The sequence below is a fragment of the Gavialis gangeticus genome, unplaced genomic scaffold, assembly GCF_001723915.1.
Source record: "Gavialis gangeticus isolate Ggan-Ray unplaced genomic scaffold, GavGan_comp1, whole genome shotgun sequence".
Lineage (NCBI taxonomy): Eukaryota > Metazoa > Chordata > Crocodylia > Gavialidae > Gavialis > Gavialis gangeticus.
Genome location: NW_017729034.1, coordinates 68,082,600 through 68,095,498, shown reverse-complemented (window position 1 = coordinate 68,095,498; position 12,899 = coordinate 68,082,600). Strand labels below are relative to the sequence as shown.

The 12,899-nt window shown below is 45.7% G+C and overlaps 2 protein-coding genes across 4 annotated transcripts in view; one reads left to right on the top strand and one right to left on the bottom strand.

The window, feature by feature from the left end:
• PARK2 (parkin RBR E3 ubiquitin protein ligase) overlaps positions 1 to 1,276 on the bottom strand; it is a 1,789,008-nt gene extending 1,787,732 nt beyond the window's left edge. Inside the window, exon 1 of the mRNA XM_019526940.1 lies at positions 1,194 to 1,276. Coding sequence (XP_019382485.1) covers positions 1,194 to 1,200 — 7 coding nt within the window. The 5' untranslated portion in view covers positions 1,201 to 1,276. The remainder of the gene's footprint in view (positions 1 to 1,193) is intronic.
• A 240-nt stretch (positions 1,277 to 1,516) lies between these two features.
• PACRG (PARK2 coregulated) overlaps positions 1,517 to 12,899 on the top strand; it is a 649,143-nt gene continuing 637,760 nt past the window's right edge. For 2 of the 3 annotated variants that reach the window (XM_019526943.1, XM_019526942.1), the window contains exons 1-2: positions 1,517 to 1,593; positions 1,940 to 2,102. In XM_019526943.1, the coding sequence (XP_019382488.1) occupies positions 1,956 to 2,102 (147 nt within the window). In that variant the 5' untranslated portion in view covers positions 1,517 to 1,593; positions 1,940 to 1,955. Of the gene's footprint in view, positions 1,594 to 1,939; positions 2,103 to 2,676; positions 2,764 to 12,899 lie in introns of all 3 variants that reach the window. The other variant, XM_019526941.1, reaches the window with a different exon arrangement.

Here is a 12,899-nt window from a genome sequence, read left to right as displayed (position 1 = left end):
GCCTGACCAGTGCCGCATAGAGGGGGAGTCTCCAATTTTATTAGAGCATAGTGATGGGCAGCCAGGGCTGGATTAACCCTTTAGTGGGCCCTAGGCAAACAAACTCGTGGGCCCCTACTTTTTTTCACTCAGTAATTATAATGTAAAATAAGCACAACCGGGCCCCTTCTTCACTTAGAGCCCTAGGCAAGTGCCTGGTTTGCCTATGCATTAATATGGCACTGTGGGTAGCCCAACTGCTTTTTCAAAACCCTGGAGGAATCAAATTTGATGTAATTTGAACCCTGAGTAACACCAGAGCAAGGGAAGATCAAGATGGCCCCAATGGCTGTCACCAGTATTTATAACCATGCACTGCAGCAAAGCTGGGGGCAGTTAATTAGAAGAGACTGTGCCAGCACTGTGGTTGGAGGGGGTTAACCCTAATCTGAAAAAAAGGATGGGGGAGAAGTTTGGGTCTTCACGACTTGACCCCAGGGTCAAGAGAAAGATATTGGGACCGTCTAAGGTTGCCAACTCTGTTTGAATCTGAGAGGCTTCATCCCATGACGTAATGACACACAGCATGAACATGCCTGCATGCATCAGTTATGGATTACGGTGTGTAGACTTCAGGCCAGGAAGACCAACACACGTTACTGTTACATATGAAAGACCCGCTAGACTACTGCGTAAATCAGACTCAACATTTCCTATTTATTTGAATGAGCACCCTATCATTGATCTCTGTGGGGTGCTCAAAGCAGTCTTGTGGAAATGTATATCCAATTCCTGGAGACTCCACGGAAATCCTGGAGGGTTGGGAACCCTGAGGCCTTCACCTCCAGCTTGGGCTCAGAGCTGTACCTAATGCCTGGGGCATCTTACACTTCCCCTTGCTCAGCCAACCCCTTCCTCTCTCATGGCAGAGGGCCATGGCACAGGCCACCTGCTTCAGGGAGCCAGGGTGCCAGGAGTAGCACCCTGGTGACTCCCAGAGGTGGGGCTGGGCTACGGGTGAGCACAAACAGGGGCCCACGTGACCCCAAGGGCATGAGGGGGGAAGGGCACACTGAAGGTCAGTGGAGGGGCGTGTTCAGTGCATGACGGAGGGGGGTACGTCACAGGCTCCGCCCCGCGCTGCGTCGTGGTGGCTGTTGGGGACAGGGGGCAGAAAAAAAAGGGGGCGCTACATCCGGGACTCACTCACTCACCGATCATAGCCCCGGCGCAGTGAGGGGCGGGGGGGAGGGGCCGCGCTGCACAAAGCCTCGCCCTCCGCCCTGCCGGCCGCTGAGTCACAGTACGCCTGCGCAGTCGGAGTCGTTGCTGGTGCTGCTGCTACTTCAGGGGGCGGTTGGGAAAGGGAGGGCGCGCAAAGTACGCTGGGGAGCGTAGTTCTCACGGGAGTGTCACGTGATCGACGCGAATTGACACCTCCACTCCCCCCCTTTCCCTCGGCCGCCGCACGTGATCGCGCGCGGCCAGCCTGCAGGTTGTTTACGCGTTCCCTAGCAACCGGGACGCGTCCCTGGAAGCGCGCGCGCGCTGGCGACGGACTCGGTTATAGCGTCTGCCCCGCGCGCAGCCGCCCCTGCCGCGAGCCCCCGCGGGGTGAGGCGGGGGGGAGCATCCCATTGTGGGGCGGGGGGGGACATCCCATTCTTGAAGAGGGTGGACCATCCCATTGTGGGGGTGGCAGGGAGAGAGGGGGGCAAAGCATCCAATTATGGGGCGGGGGGAGGAAGAGGGAGAAGCGTCCCATTCTGGAGTGGGGTGGGGTAGGAGGGACATCCCATTGTGGTGGGGGGGCTTGACTTCTTTTTGCATCTGGCTGAAATGTTTCTCATCCCTGTTTTGTTCATTTAATGTACAATTACTTAGATTTATTCCAAATGCAATGAATGTAACCCTTGCCCAGGTTCCTTTTTCATCCCTATTTTCCTTTTATTTCTTTTAGGAAGGTGTGGGGCGAGATGGTGGTGGAGCAGCAGGGCGCCTGTGCCCTGAAGCCAGCATGGCACCTCCCCCCGCAACAGCAGCTGCCACTGGGGCCTGCCAAGAAAGCCAAGCCACAGGTCAGCGATGGCTTCACTGTCAAGGCCATGATGAAGAACAGTGTGGTACGTTGCTCACCTGCCCGACTGTGCGGTGTGCCCATCAGGTTCTGCCTCCTGCCAACATGCTCCCCACGGGACCAGAGGTTGGGCAGTGGGAGAGCAATGGCAGTGTTCACTGGGGCTTCCAAAGGGTTGCCCCATGGTCAGATGCGGCCCGCAGGCCAAGGAGTTTGAGCACTTCTGGTTTAGTTTCATGTGCCCATGAAAGACGTATTGAGAGAGCGTTGGGGACAGTGCCTGACACAAAGTTGTGTGGGATTGGCAGGTCTGTCTGTGGAGGTCGGCGGTCACTGATAGAGCCTCCAGGCCTTGGGAAAAGCCCATGTGAAGGAGGAGATGTCCCCTCCAGAGGGTTTGCTCCTGAGCTTCGTAATGCATCAGGTCGGCGCCGTTGTGGCACGATGTTGTTTTGCGTCGGCCATTCAGGTTGCGTCGGAGGGCCAGGGTATCCACAGGGCATGCACTCGATCGTACCGTGCAAAAGCATGGCACAAAAATGTTTTCTTCTCAAGTTGCTGTTCAGTGCGATTATGAAAAATGTCAAATCATATGGCAAAAATCTGTCTCTGGCACCCAGGTGACTCCCAAGGCCTGGGCAGGGCCAGTGGTGACCAGAGAGACAGGGGACAGGAGATGTACAGTAGATCATGCTTCAGAGCCTCAGGTGAATAATGTTGTAATGGTACTAAGTGTGTATTTTTAGTTAACATAGCTAACCCAATGTATTTTTAGCAAACCCCTAGGAAAAGGTGAGGGAAAGAAACAGTTGAACATCACTAAATAACCATGAAGATAATGAAAAATACAATTTTTAATAATAACTTCCAAAAATAGCTCGCACAGTATTTGTGAATAGTACATTGAAAATGGATGTAATTCTCCAGCTAATAGCTTTTGGGATGAAGATGACCTAGGGGTGGATCCAGTAATCTTTACTTTCATTAATAATCCCTAGAGAAACACTTCCACTGAAGATCTTGGGATGGCTGCCATCAGTAAAGAGTCCAGAATTGGGCCCTGTGTTTGTAATGAAGCTTTTTTGCTATAATTGTTTTAATTGATTGCTCCCATCAAATTTAATAAATAAAAATCAAAGCTTCTGCTAGTGCAGAATGCAGCTGCTCAGTTTGCAAGTGGAATGAGCTATTACAAGTACACAACATCTGTGCTCAAATCTCTGGACTGGCTTTTTGTTTGCTTGTGGGTACAATTCAAGGTGTATATAACAGTCTTCTTTTTTTTCTCTTTTTAAATTTATATTTGTATTCCTGGGGAAAAGAAAAAGAAATGCTAGAGGCTTCTCTCACAGGTCTCTGGAATTCACTATATACAGCAAATATTGACAAATAAGCATGAGCAAGTCTATTTTAAATATAAACAAAAACGTTTTGTTCTAGAAAATACCTGATAAGTAACATTTTCCCTTTCTAGAGGTCCTAAATAATCTTACAGCCAACAGTAATTAAAAGCAAAGCTCTTCCTAGCACTAACGTTTTATTATATAGTACTAAGAACACAATGTATGTGATTTAATATTTACAGTTAAATCAGACAAATTCAGCTTTTGGAAGGAAAAAACTGCTTTCCATAATTAGATTTCATTTTTACATTTAACTCTTAAAAATATAAGTGGCAACATTAATAAAAAATACATTATTATATTTTGATCATAAATTACCATTCTGTAAAGCCTCAAATGATATGCTTCAACTGTTTAAAAGATGTCCTTTTGGCTTAAGCAGGTATTAGATTAGATCCAACAAAGCAACATGAAAAGAAAGAAAGGTTTCAGCCATCTGTGGGTTTCCTTCATTTTGAAATGGCTTAATAATAGAATTTTAGAATACATAAGTAGTAAACACTTACCAGATGGCAATGTCCAAAAGCCCTCCTTTAGACTGCATGTAAAAATGTAAAAATGTAGGCTTACACTCCTGCAAATATGGGCACTTAATTGAATGCATGTTAGTTTCATTAAGGTCATTCATAGTGAATGTAAATGTATAAATCTTTTTAATGTACCAGAACAACATATTGGAAAAGTTGGAGGGATTTCACATCCTGCTTGTCTCCGTTTCCTCAACTTTGGCAACTATTAAACTTTCTACCACTGCTTTAATCTCACTTTTAAGGTCTTATTTTTTATGGTATACTTTGTTACATGATTAGATTGTATTCTATCATATCTAGACCAATGATTATCAACCTTTTTTAGACCCAAGGCACCCCTTGTTAGCCCTTAGGACCCCTCTGAAAGTGACAGCTCTTAGCTTCTACTCTTTTTTTTCTTTTTCTTTTACAATGGGAAAACAATGGAGTAAGCCTTTTGTTAGAAGGAGCTCAGAAAGACCACAACAGGTCAGAGTGTTTTCAGTAGGTACTATGGATTCCTGTTTGAAATCACTGGGCACCTATCCACATACATTGAGGCTGCTCTGACACGCTGTGATTCCAGCACATCATAATCCATAGTACCTGTGCTGGAATGTGGTAACTACCATGCTCCAGCAGAATCCACTGTCATGTGTATCAGCATCCCTGTGCTGAAAAATGACAGTTGGGCATGCTTTAACTAAAGCTCATTCGATAAGCTTTAATTAAAGTGTCCCTGCTGCCATTTTTCAGTGCAGGGATGCTGATAAACATGATGCTCCTGATGCTTTAATTAGACCAACTATAATTAAAGCACCCCCAACCCCCGCCTCCCAGAGCATGTGTATAAACGCCCACTGGGTCTATCATGTGAATCATGTGCACAACTAACAGTACTAATATTGTATGGCATCCTGCATCACCCTTGAAAGAATCTCACAGCAGTCTGAGATTCACTGATGTAGAAGTGGCAGGGTAAACTTCCAGGGGTAGCCGTGAAGCCCCTGGAGTCCCTGCAGCCCTTAATTTCTGGGCAGTCACCCTTCAGTTGTCCGTCCTGTCCTGATATCATATACTTTTATGAGAGAGGCTGCCTGGGACTTCCCAAATTGCTCTTTCAAATGATCACCAGAGCTACTTGCAGATGTTAAAAACAAAAGGTACTTTAAACAGGCCATGCTCCCACGCTGAGCCTAGTACATGCCCACAAGAGGCAGCACATCAGTTAGCCCCAGCTTGCCTAACATCTATAGAGATTGGGTGCTTTAGTGGGGCTTTTATTTAATAGCTGATTAAGAGCTTTAGCTAAAAATGCCAAAAAGCCCTGCTGAAATGCCCAATCTATGCAGATGCTACAGATCCAGTTTGAAGTAATGTGCTGCCTCTTCCGGTAAAGCACTTTTTTTTTTCTTTTTCAATATCTGCAAGAAGCCCAGGTGCCTGTGGTCACTGCTGTATGGGCTAATTGCATGGCTCCATTCCTTCCCTATACCATGCCCCATGCCTCACAAATGCGTCCTGACTGATATTTTCTTCACTTATCCCTCCTTTGAAGTTCCTGGACCCTCACTGGTCCTACCCTCTCAGCCTCTCGCTCTGGGCTCCAGGCCCCTCCCTGGGTCTCTAAGAACCTCCTCCTCCCCTTAATTCCTCCGCGCACCTCCACACCGCTTCTGTACTCTCCAAGCTGACCTTGTGGAGCTGCAGCCCGCCTGTGGAGGTGGCATTTTCTCAACAGGCTCCAAATTTACTGCTGGCTTCTCTCAGGGCCTGGGCTTATGCCTGCTCTAAGCCCAGCATGAGTCAGATGACTCCCTCTATCAGGCTTAGTCTCACCTTCTGGCTCCCTGGGTCAGCTGACCACCAATTAGCCCTGGTCTGCACCTGCCAGCATCTTCATAGACTGCCTGACCTCTTGAAATGGCAGGTATCCCATGTGCCCTGCCACAGTAGTCTGTTCTAAACAATCTCCCTATCCTGTTTTCATACCAAAAACCCCCAAGCAAAGCTCCCAAAATGACACTCTTTTAGCCTTCAGCAGACACATGGGGTTGTAGATGCCAGGTAACATTATTTCTATTTAGTCTACATACTGCATCTTTATCATCTAAAATCTGCTTCAATTAATAACACATTTTGTTTCCGCTTATTATGGTAACTTCATTCCTTCTATTAATTATTAGTAGCTCATCAGTCAAAGTTATTTCCCATTGTATTTCCCCACAGTCTGAATACACTGAAATATATCCACTTCTTGTAAAGTCTTTTTAAAACAACTTTTCTTTATTAATAAAAACAAAGTACGTATATTTGACCTTGGTAGACAAAAAGGAGAGGGGTTTATCTTACTACTTGTTTAATTCTAGAGATGTGCACAACAGACTATAACCACTTCAGTCAGTTTAAGGATTAATTTTTAAAAGCCTTTTCTCCTTTCCAGACAAATTAAATTCACATAGATATTTGCATGCATTTGTATATCCAGGGGTATATAAATGATGCTTAATTTAGTCCAGAAATTGAAGAGTTTTAGCAGGGCTTGAAATATTTGTTCAATTTACAGCAAGTAGGAAGCATTGCCTGGTAGGCATAAATAACTTAAGGTTTTAGCTGTCATGGTACCAGAATATGAAGATAACTTCTAAATCTTAACAATTTAACAGAATGTTAAAACAGCGTGGTACTGTCTTCCTTGTCTGCAGACAGACGAAACCATTGCATTTACAACTACTCATTGCTTTGATCAGCAGAAGCTAACTGATACTAACAAGATTCTGATCAATTTTGCAGCTGATATTCAGAACTCTGTGGGAAATTGTCAAGAAACTTGGCAGTTTTATATTACTGCTGCTGTTGCTTAGGAAAGCTACATATGACAGTAGAGGAAACGATAGGAATTTCTTTGCCTTGCAAGAGAGGCTCAGAAAAGAAGGCCAGGCAGTGTTGGAGTGATAGTGAGATATTGTTCCTACATCTTTGCAGCAACTAGAAGCTTCTATATCTTTTCTGAGAAAATGAAACTTCAGATTTATTAGATGCATGTTGGGCACAGTAGATCAAATCATTAGACAAAGCCCAGGAGTTAGAAGTTCACCTAGGTGAAAGTGGCATATCAGTGTTGTGGCTAAGCCAAGCTTAGTCGACCACATTCTAGTGTGTGATGTGGCTCAATCACATCCAGTCATCTTTGCCTCAGTCTAAAAGATTAATTATCCATTTAAACCTGACATTTGACAGCAACTGGAAATAAACTTTACTTAAATTCAGAACAAGGCTTGAACTCACATCCTTATAGGTATAACCACTCAGTGAAATAGCTTTGTGGTAAAATTCCCAACATTTTCTACATTCCCCTGCAAGTGAGTCTGGGAATCTCAGGTCATTTTTTCCAAAAACTGGTTTGTGAATATTTTTAGCCAAAATAAACAAAAACAAAACATAGCAAAAAAGCTGAGAGAAGCTCCCTATTTTATTGTATAACACAGTCAAAAGAGAAGGTGGTGGTGCCCATCTAATATGTAAAATATTTGTGATTAAAGCAGCTTGTGATTAGACCAAGTTCAACATCAGGAATGGAGATTGCCTCCTTCTCCATCCAGCCTATTCTGTAGTCAAAAGGTTAAGAAACTTTCCTGCGATGTAAGAGGTAAAGATTTGTGTCCCTTCATGCTGAACAAGGTCATTTAACTTGGTTTTCTTGCTTCGTGGCAAGTGCTGTAGTAACCAGTAGTGTACTATCATATTTACTCAAATCTGAGACAAGGTTTTCTTTTTCATTCAACATAGGGGTTAGGGAGGGTGGAAAGAGCCCCTCATCTTAGATTCAGGTTCAGGGGTGGGGCGCTGCAGCTGCAGGTTCAACCAAGGCCAGTGATAGGGCGGAAGCTGCGACCACCCCAGCAGCTGTAGTGTGGCTGGGCTGAGGCAGGAGGTAGCACATGCTTCATGCTCCCTGGCCCAGGCTGAAGTGGGGCTCTAAGAGGACCTGGAGCTGCAAGGGGAAGGTAAGTGGTGATGGGTGGGGGGGAGGGTCTAGGCAGTGGGAGCACTAAACAGGACAGGCAGGCAGCTGGGACAAGGCAGTGCAGGAGGAATGCAGGACCAGGGACAGGTGCCTCGGATGGAGGTGTTGTGAGGAGTGGCAGACATCAGGGAGCACAGGCATGGGAGGGAGGCGGGAGCAGGGCCAAGTGGCAGGGAATGCTAAGCAGAGGGAACAGACACGGTTGGGGCAGATAGGAGAGATGCAAGTGGGGAGCAAGGCAGTAAGGGGTACAGGCACCACAGGGGCTGGCCTGGAGCATGCGCATACTGGGGGGAAGCAGGTAGTTTGGGGTGAGGCAGGTGGTTGGGACAGAAACTAAGCTTTGGGCAGTTATCTTAAATTCAGAGTAATTTTGGATTTGGGTAAAAAAGTATATGAAAGGTGAGTAGCACAGTCCTGTCCTGTCCTGCTTTAAAAGAAAGTAGTCACAACTGTATTTCATGAAGGGTCTGATCCTGCTTGGATATGTTATGCATGCTGTGAAAATGGGCCATGGCCTTGACCTGCTTGTCAGAGCCACTCACCCTGGTCTTCCACCTCCTCAGTAGCACACTAGGGCAGAGTCAGGTGGCCAGAACCCTCCACCTGGCTCTTGCCACACATCCACTCACTGCCACTGGTGTGGCAAGTCAGAGTCAGCTGACCCTTCACCTTTTCCATTATAAACCCCTGACCGGGAAGAAGAAATATATGGGCTAAAAGGTTCAACCTTGTACTTAGGTTGCTGCATCTTTGGCTTGTGTGGCTACTAGCTCTCTGGTAGATTTTTCCAGATATCTGACAGCTTGTCCATGGACCACAAGTTTAGTCTGACTCTTTGGCTTCCTGACTTGAATCTGGTCCAATCTCTTGGATGCCTGACCGTACTAGCTTCCTGACCTCACGCTCTGCTCAACCTTCTGGATCTCTGCTTCTGTTTCCGAGATAGATCTGGCTTCCTTGCTTCCCTATACTCAAACTACATACACTCTCCTCAGATCTTGGCTGCTTCTCCTAACCCTGGGTGACTACCAGATCTGGCTGCCTGTGGCTCAGCATGACAATCACATAGGGACTCTTAGAGGATTTTGGCAGAGGATTACCTTCTTCCTGGACACCAACTGTTTAAATATGTGACCCTTCTGGCAAGTGCAGAGACAGGACAGTATGCATTCAGAGAATTCTGAAGTAGGTGCGTACAGAGTTTATATACTATCATTAAGATAGTAGTAATTAAAAAGGTTGAAGGTCCACCGAAGTCTAGTTACCCTTTTTAGATGCAAGGCACCCCATTGGAAAATGCCAGCTCTGGGTTTCCATTTGTTTTTTGACTGTAGAAAAATAATAGAGCAATTGTTTTATTGCAAGGAATGCAGAAAGACTTAACAGGTCAGCATGTTTTTAACACTGTGGATTCCTATTTGAAACCTCTGGTTTGATCTTGTGAATCATATTTACACACCTAACAGTGCTAATATTGTATGTCACCCTGCAACATTCTTGAAAGGACTTAAGGGCACCCTAGAGTGCTGTGGCATCCTGCTTGAGAAACACTAGGTTAAAGGCATGCCAGTTTGTGTATTCAGTGTCCCACAGTGTTGTGGTGTGGCATGTTGTGTTTAGCAATGCATCTAGCCACCTTTGTCTTCCTTGTCCGAATGTTCAGGCATCCATTTATGTCTAAGTAGAATGGCGTTTAACACAAGACTGGAATGAGGTTTACATTCATGCCCCTGGAGACATTGCAAGTACCTTAACCTATCTACTCCTGCCCTTATGACAGTAGTCATTACTATATGCTAAAGAGAACTTCCTTGCAATGGACAGTTTATACAAGAAATTTCTTCCCAGCTCCACTGCTAACTTAGTGATGGTTTAATGTTCTGAAGCTGATGGGATTTGATATTCCACATGCGTTACTATCCAACCTGTGTAACTGCAAATATTATTTATATACATGACACTATTCACTGATCTGGAAACCAACAAGGGAAGAACAATAGGCAGATAGGACTGGAATTTAGCAAAGTATTTAAAAGTGTGTGCTTAACTGCTTTGCTTCAGTGGGACCTGCAGAAAAAAAAAATCAAATCAATGCCTTTTATCTAGAAGAGGCAGGGGAAATGAAAACTGAGATCAGAATTTTCAGTTGTCCCTCCCCAAGTACAAATAGAAGACTTAAGAACTATTAATGATCATCCTTTCAGTTTATAATGCTGTAGGAATTCCAGTTACATAACTAGGCCATAGTTATGTTAAGTTATATTAAGATATGGTGCCAAAAAGCAATATGGGAGAAAGAGGCCTCCTGACTGCTATATGACCCAGTAAGAAAGAAAAAAAATTAAAATGCCCTAATGAGCAAAAAGACACTGGAGGGGGAAAAAATCAGCTAAAAAATGAGGACAAATGTAAAAGTTAGAACTTACTGATGAGACAAGTGCAGGTGCATAAATTTGGCAAGGAAAACAAGTAGAGATGAACATCTCAACAGGGAGAGAAATAAGAATTGGCATGAGACAGGGGAGGGTGGGGGGAGCATGCAAGTATAAATACAGTGGTTCAGAGACCTGTCCCTCAGAGACCTAGAGGAGCATGAATAACACATGGTGTTTCTACCCATTAAAGACAAGCTTTACCAAGTTGGACTGACTGCTAATCAGACCAACTAGTGTGCTATCTGGTGACAATAAACCTTTCTAAGCTTTTGCTGCTGAATGCATATCCAAGCTGTGCTTTCTGCGTTGTCTTCAGGATCTAGAAGATGGCTTTCCTGCGTCAGCCTTTCAGAACAAACATGCTCCAGCAGGCTGTATATCAAAAGCAACAGCAACCAGATACCACCTGAGAAAATACTCTGCATGCCTAAAAACAACAAATGCTAGTATATTTATCTGAAAAAGACTGTGTCTAAGGGCCCAGCCACATGCCCTTTAAAAGCCTGCTGGCATTTTGGGTCCTGGGGCAGAAGAGCATGAAGTCTGGGGCAACTGCTGGCCACCGCAGTGCCACATGGCTGCCAGGGCTGTGCTACCTAGGGCTGCAGGCTGCTTCCAGGCCTAACAGCACCTGGGCCCAGCTGCTCCTGGCCACCGGGGCCAGCTCCAGCTGCCCACATCCAACCCCAGCAGCCTGCCGGGACCCCAGAGGTGCTATGTGGCATCGCCTCACTGCAAGACTCCTAGTCCCACACCGTGCCTCTGCTAGGTGCCGCGGTTAGCTGTCAAGGCCCAGTGATGCAGAGGGATCCAGGGACAGTCATGCAGAGGGCCAGAGAGCCGGTGTGGGAGGCCCAATGGTGTCCTCACCCATGCCACACAGCACCACCTGGGGCCCCAACCAGTCTATGGAGGAGACTGGAGACCTTGTGGTCCTGCGGGGTGAGGCAGAGGTGAGCAGCAGTTTGCATGTTCCTAATTAGGGTGCAGGAAACTAATAAACTCTGCAGCAGGGCAGTACTTGTACATACAAGTACTATGCTACTGAAGAGTTTTTTTCATGCGCAGCAGTGCATGTGTAGACTCTGACCCAGCTGCCTGGGGCACAAGGGTGCCTCAGTATGGCCAGCTGGCTATCCCCACACTGAAGCACCCTTATGCCCTAGTCAGCCCTCTGCAGCACATTGAGTCCGGTTGGAGCAGCTCCAGGCTGGTGGGTTGACTCCCAGAGGCCCTCTACCAGCTGGGGCTGCTCCGACTGTGCTATGCATGCTGTGCATTAATAAATTCTGGGGCTACTTGTTCCATAGTTAACTACTCCTGGGTGCACATTCAAGTGTCATGCCGGGGAGCAAAAAACTCCAGAGCAATAAGCTCTGGAGTTTATTCACATGCACTAATTGTACCCCTCCACTTAGGGTACATAGATAGTGCTTGAGGAGCAGCAATAGGTGCAAAGGAAAAGTGGGGGGAGGTGTCCATTCAGGGGGTTTCATGAAACATCAGGAGCTGGTCGGAAGAGGAATTATACTTTAACACGCTTCTTTTGATCCTGCACTATATTCATTTCTCCCACCTTGCAAATTTTCAAAGCTTAAGAACATCCCCAGAGAGAAACAGGCAAATGCTATACTGGGAGTTTTTGATGTTAACATATATAGAAGCAAGGGTAGTCTTGCTTCTCACATATTTCCTGGACCCTCGCAGCTACAATACTCCAAGCCTACTAAAACATATGTAGAAACAGTCTCTTATTTTCATGTTGCAAAATCTTGTGATTTTAATAGGAGCCTTGTATTTTATTGCATCCCAGTACCTGGAATTGCAAGAAATTGTAAGAGCATTTCAGCAATTATTAAACAAATTAAGTTGATTTGAAAAATGTCTTCAAAATATAGGGTCAGGTCAGTACAATCCTAATGGCTCAGAAACTAGAAGTGAAATGAAAGGTTACCACAAATTACCTATATACATAAGAAAAAATATAGTTTCAACAGTCAGTATTTTTTTAATGCAGTGTTGCTCACCTAGTTCCATGGAAGAGTAAAAATCCCTCTTCAACAACTACTTCCTAGTAGGGCTGTCAAATTATTAAAAATTAGTCACAATTATTTGTGATTTTAATTGCACTGCTAAAAACTCAAACTTATGTGCAGAAAAGCTCAAATTATGCAAAATTATGCAGCTACTTTGAATCGTTGGGGGGTGGTTGTGGGGTATGTGTGGGAATTTGTGAGAGTGTGGGAGGCTGTGGGTGTGTGTGGGAGGTTTGGATCCTAGGGTGGGGGTTCCTGCATGCCCTGACAGGATGCAGGGAACTGTGGGTCAGGAGTGAGAGGCAGCAGCAGGGCTGGTGGGGCTGTGGCTTGGGAGTGAGGGGCAGGCACACAGATAGTAAGTCTGGGAGGGGAAAAGTGGGTAAGTCTGTGGAGGGGAAAAGGGGAGGGGGGGCAGATTAAGGCCCTG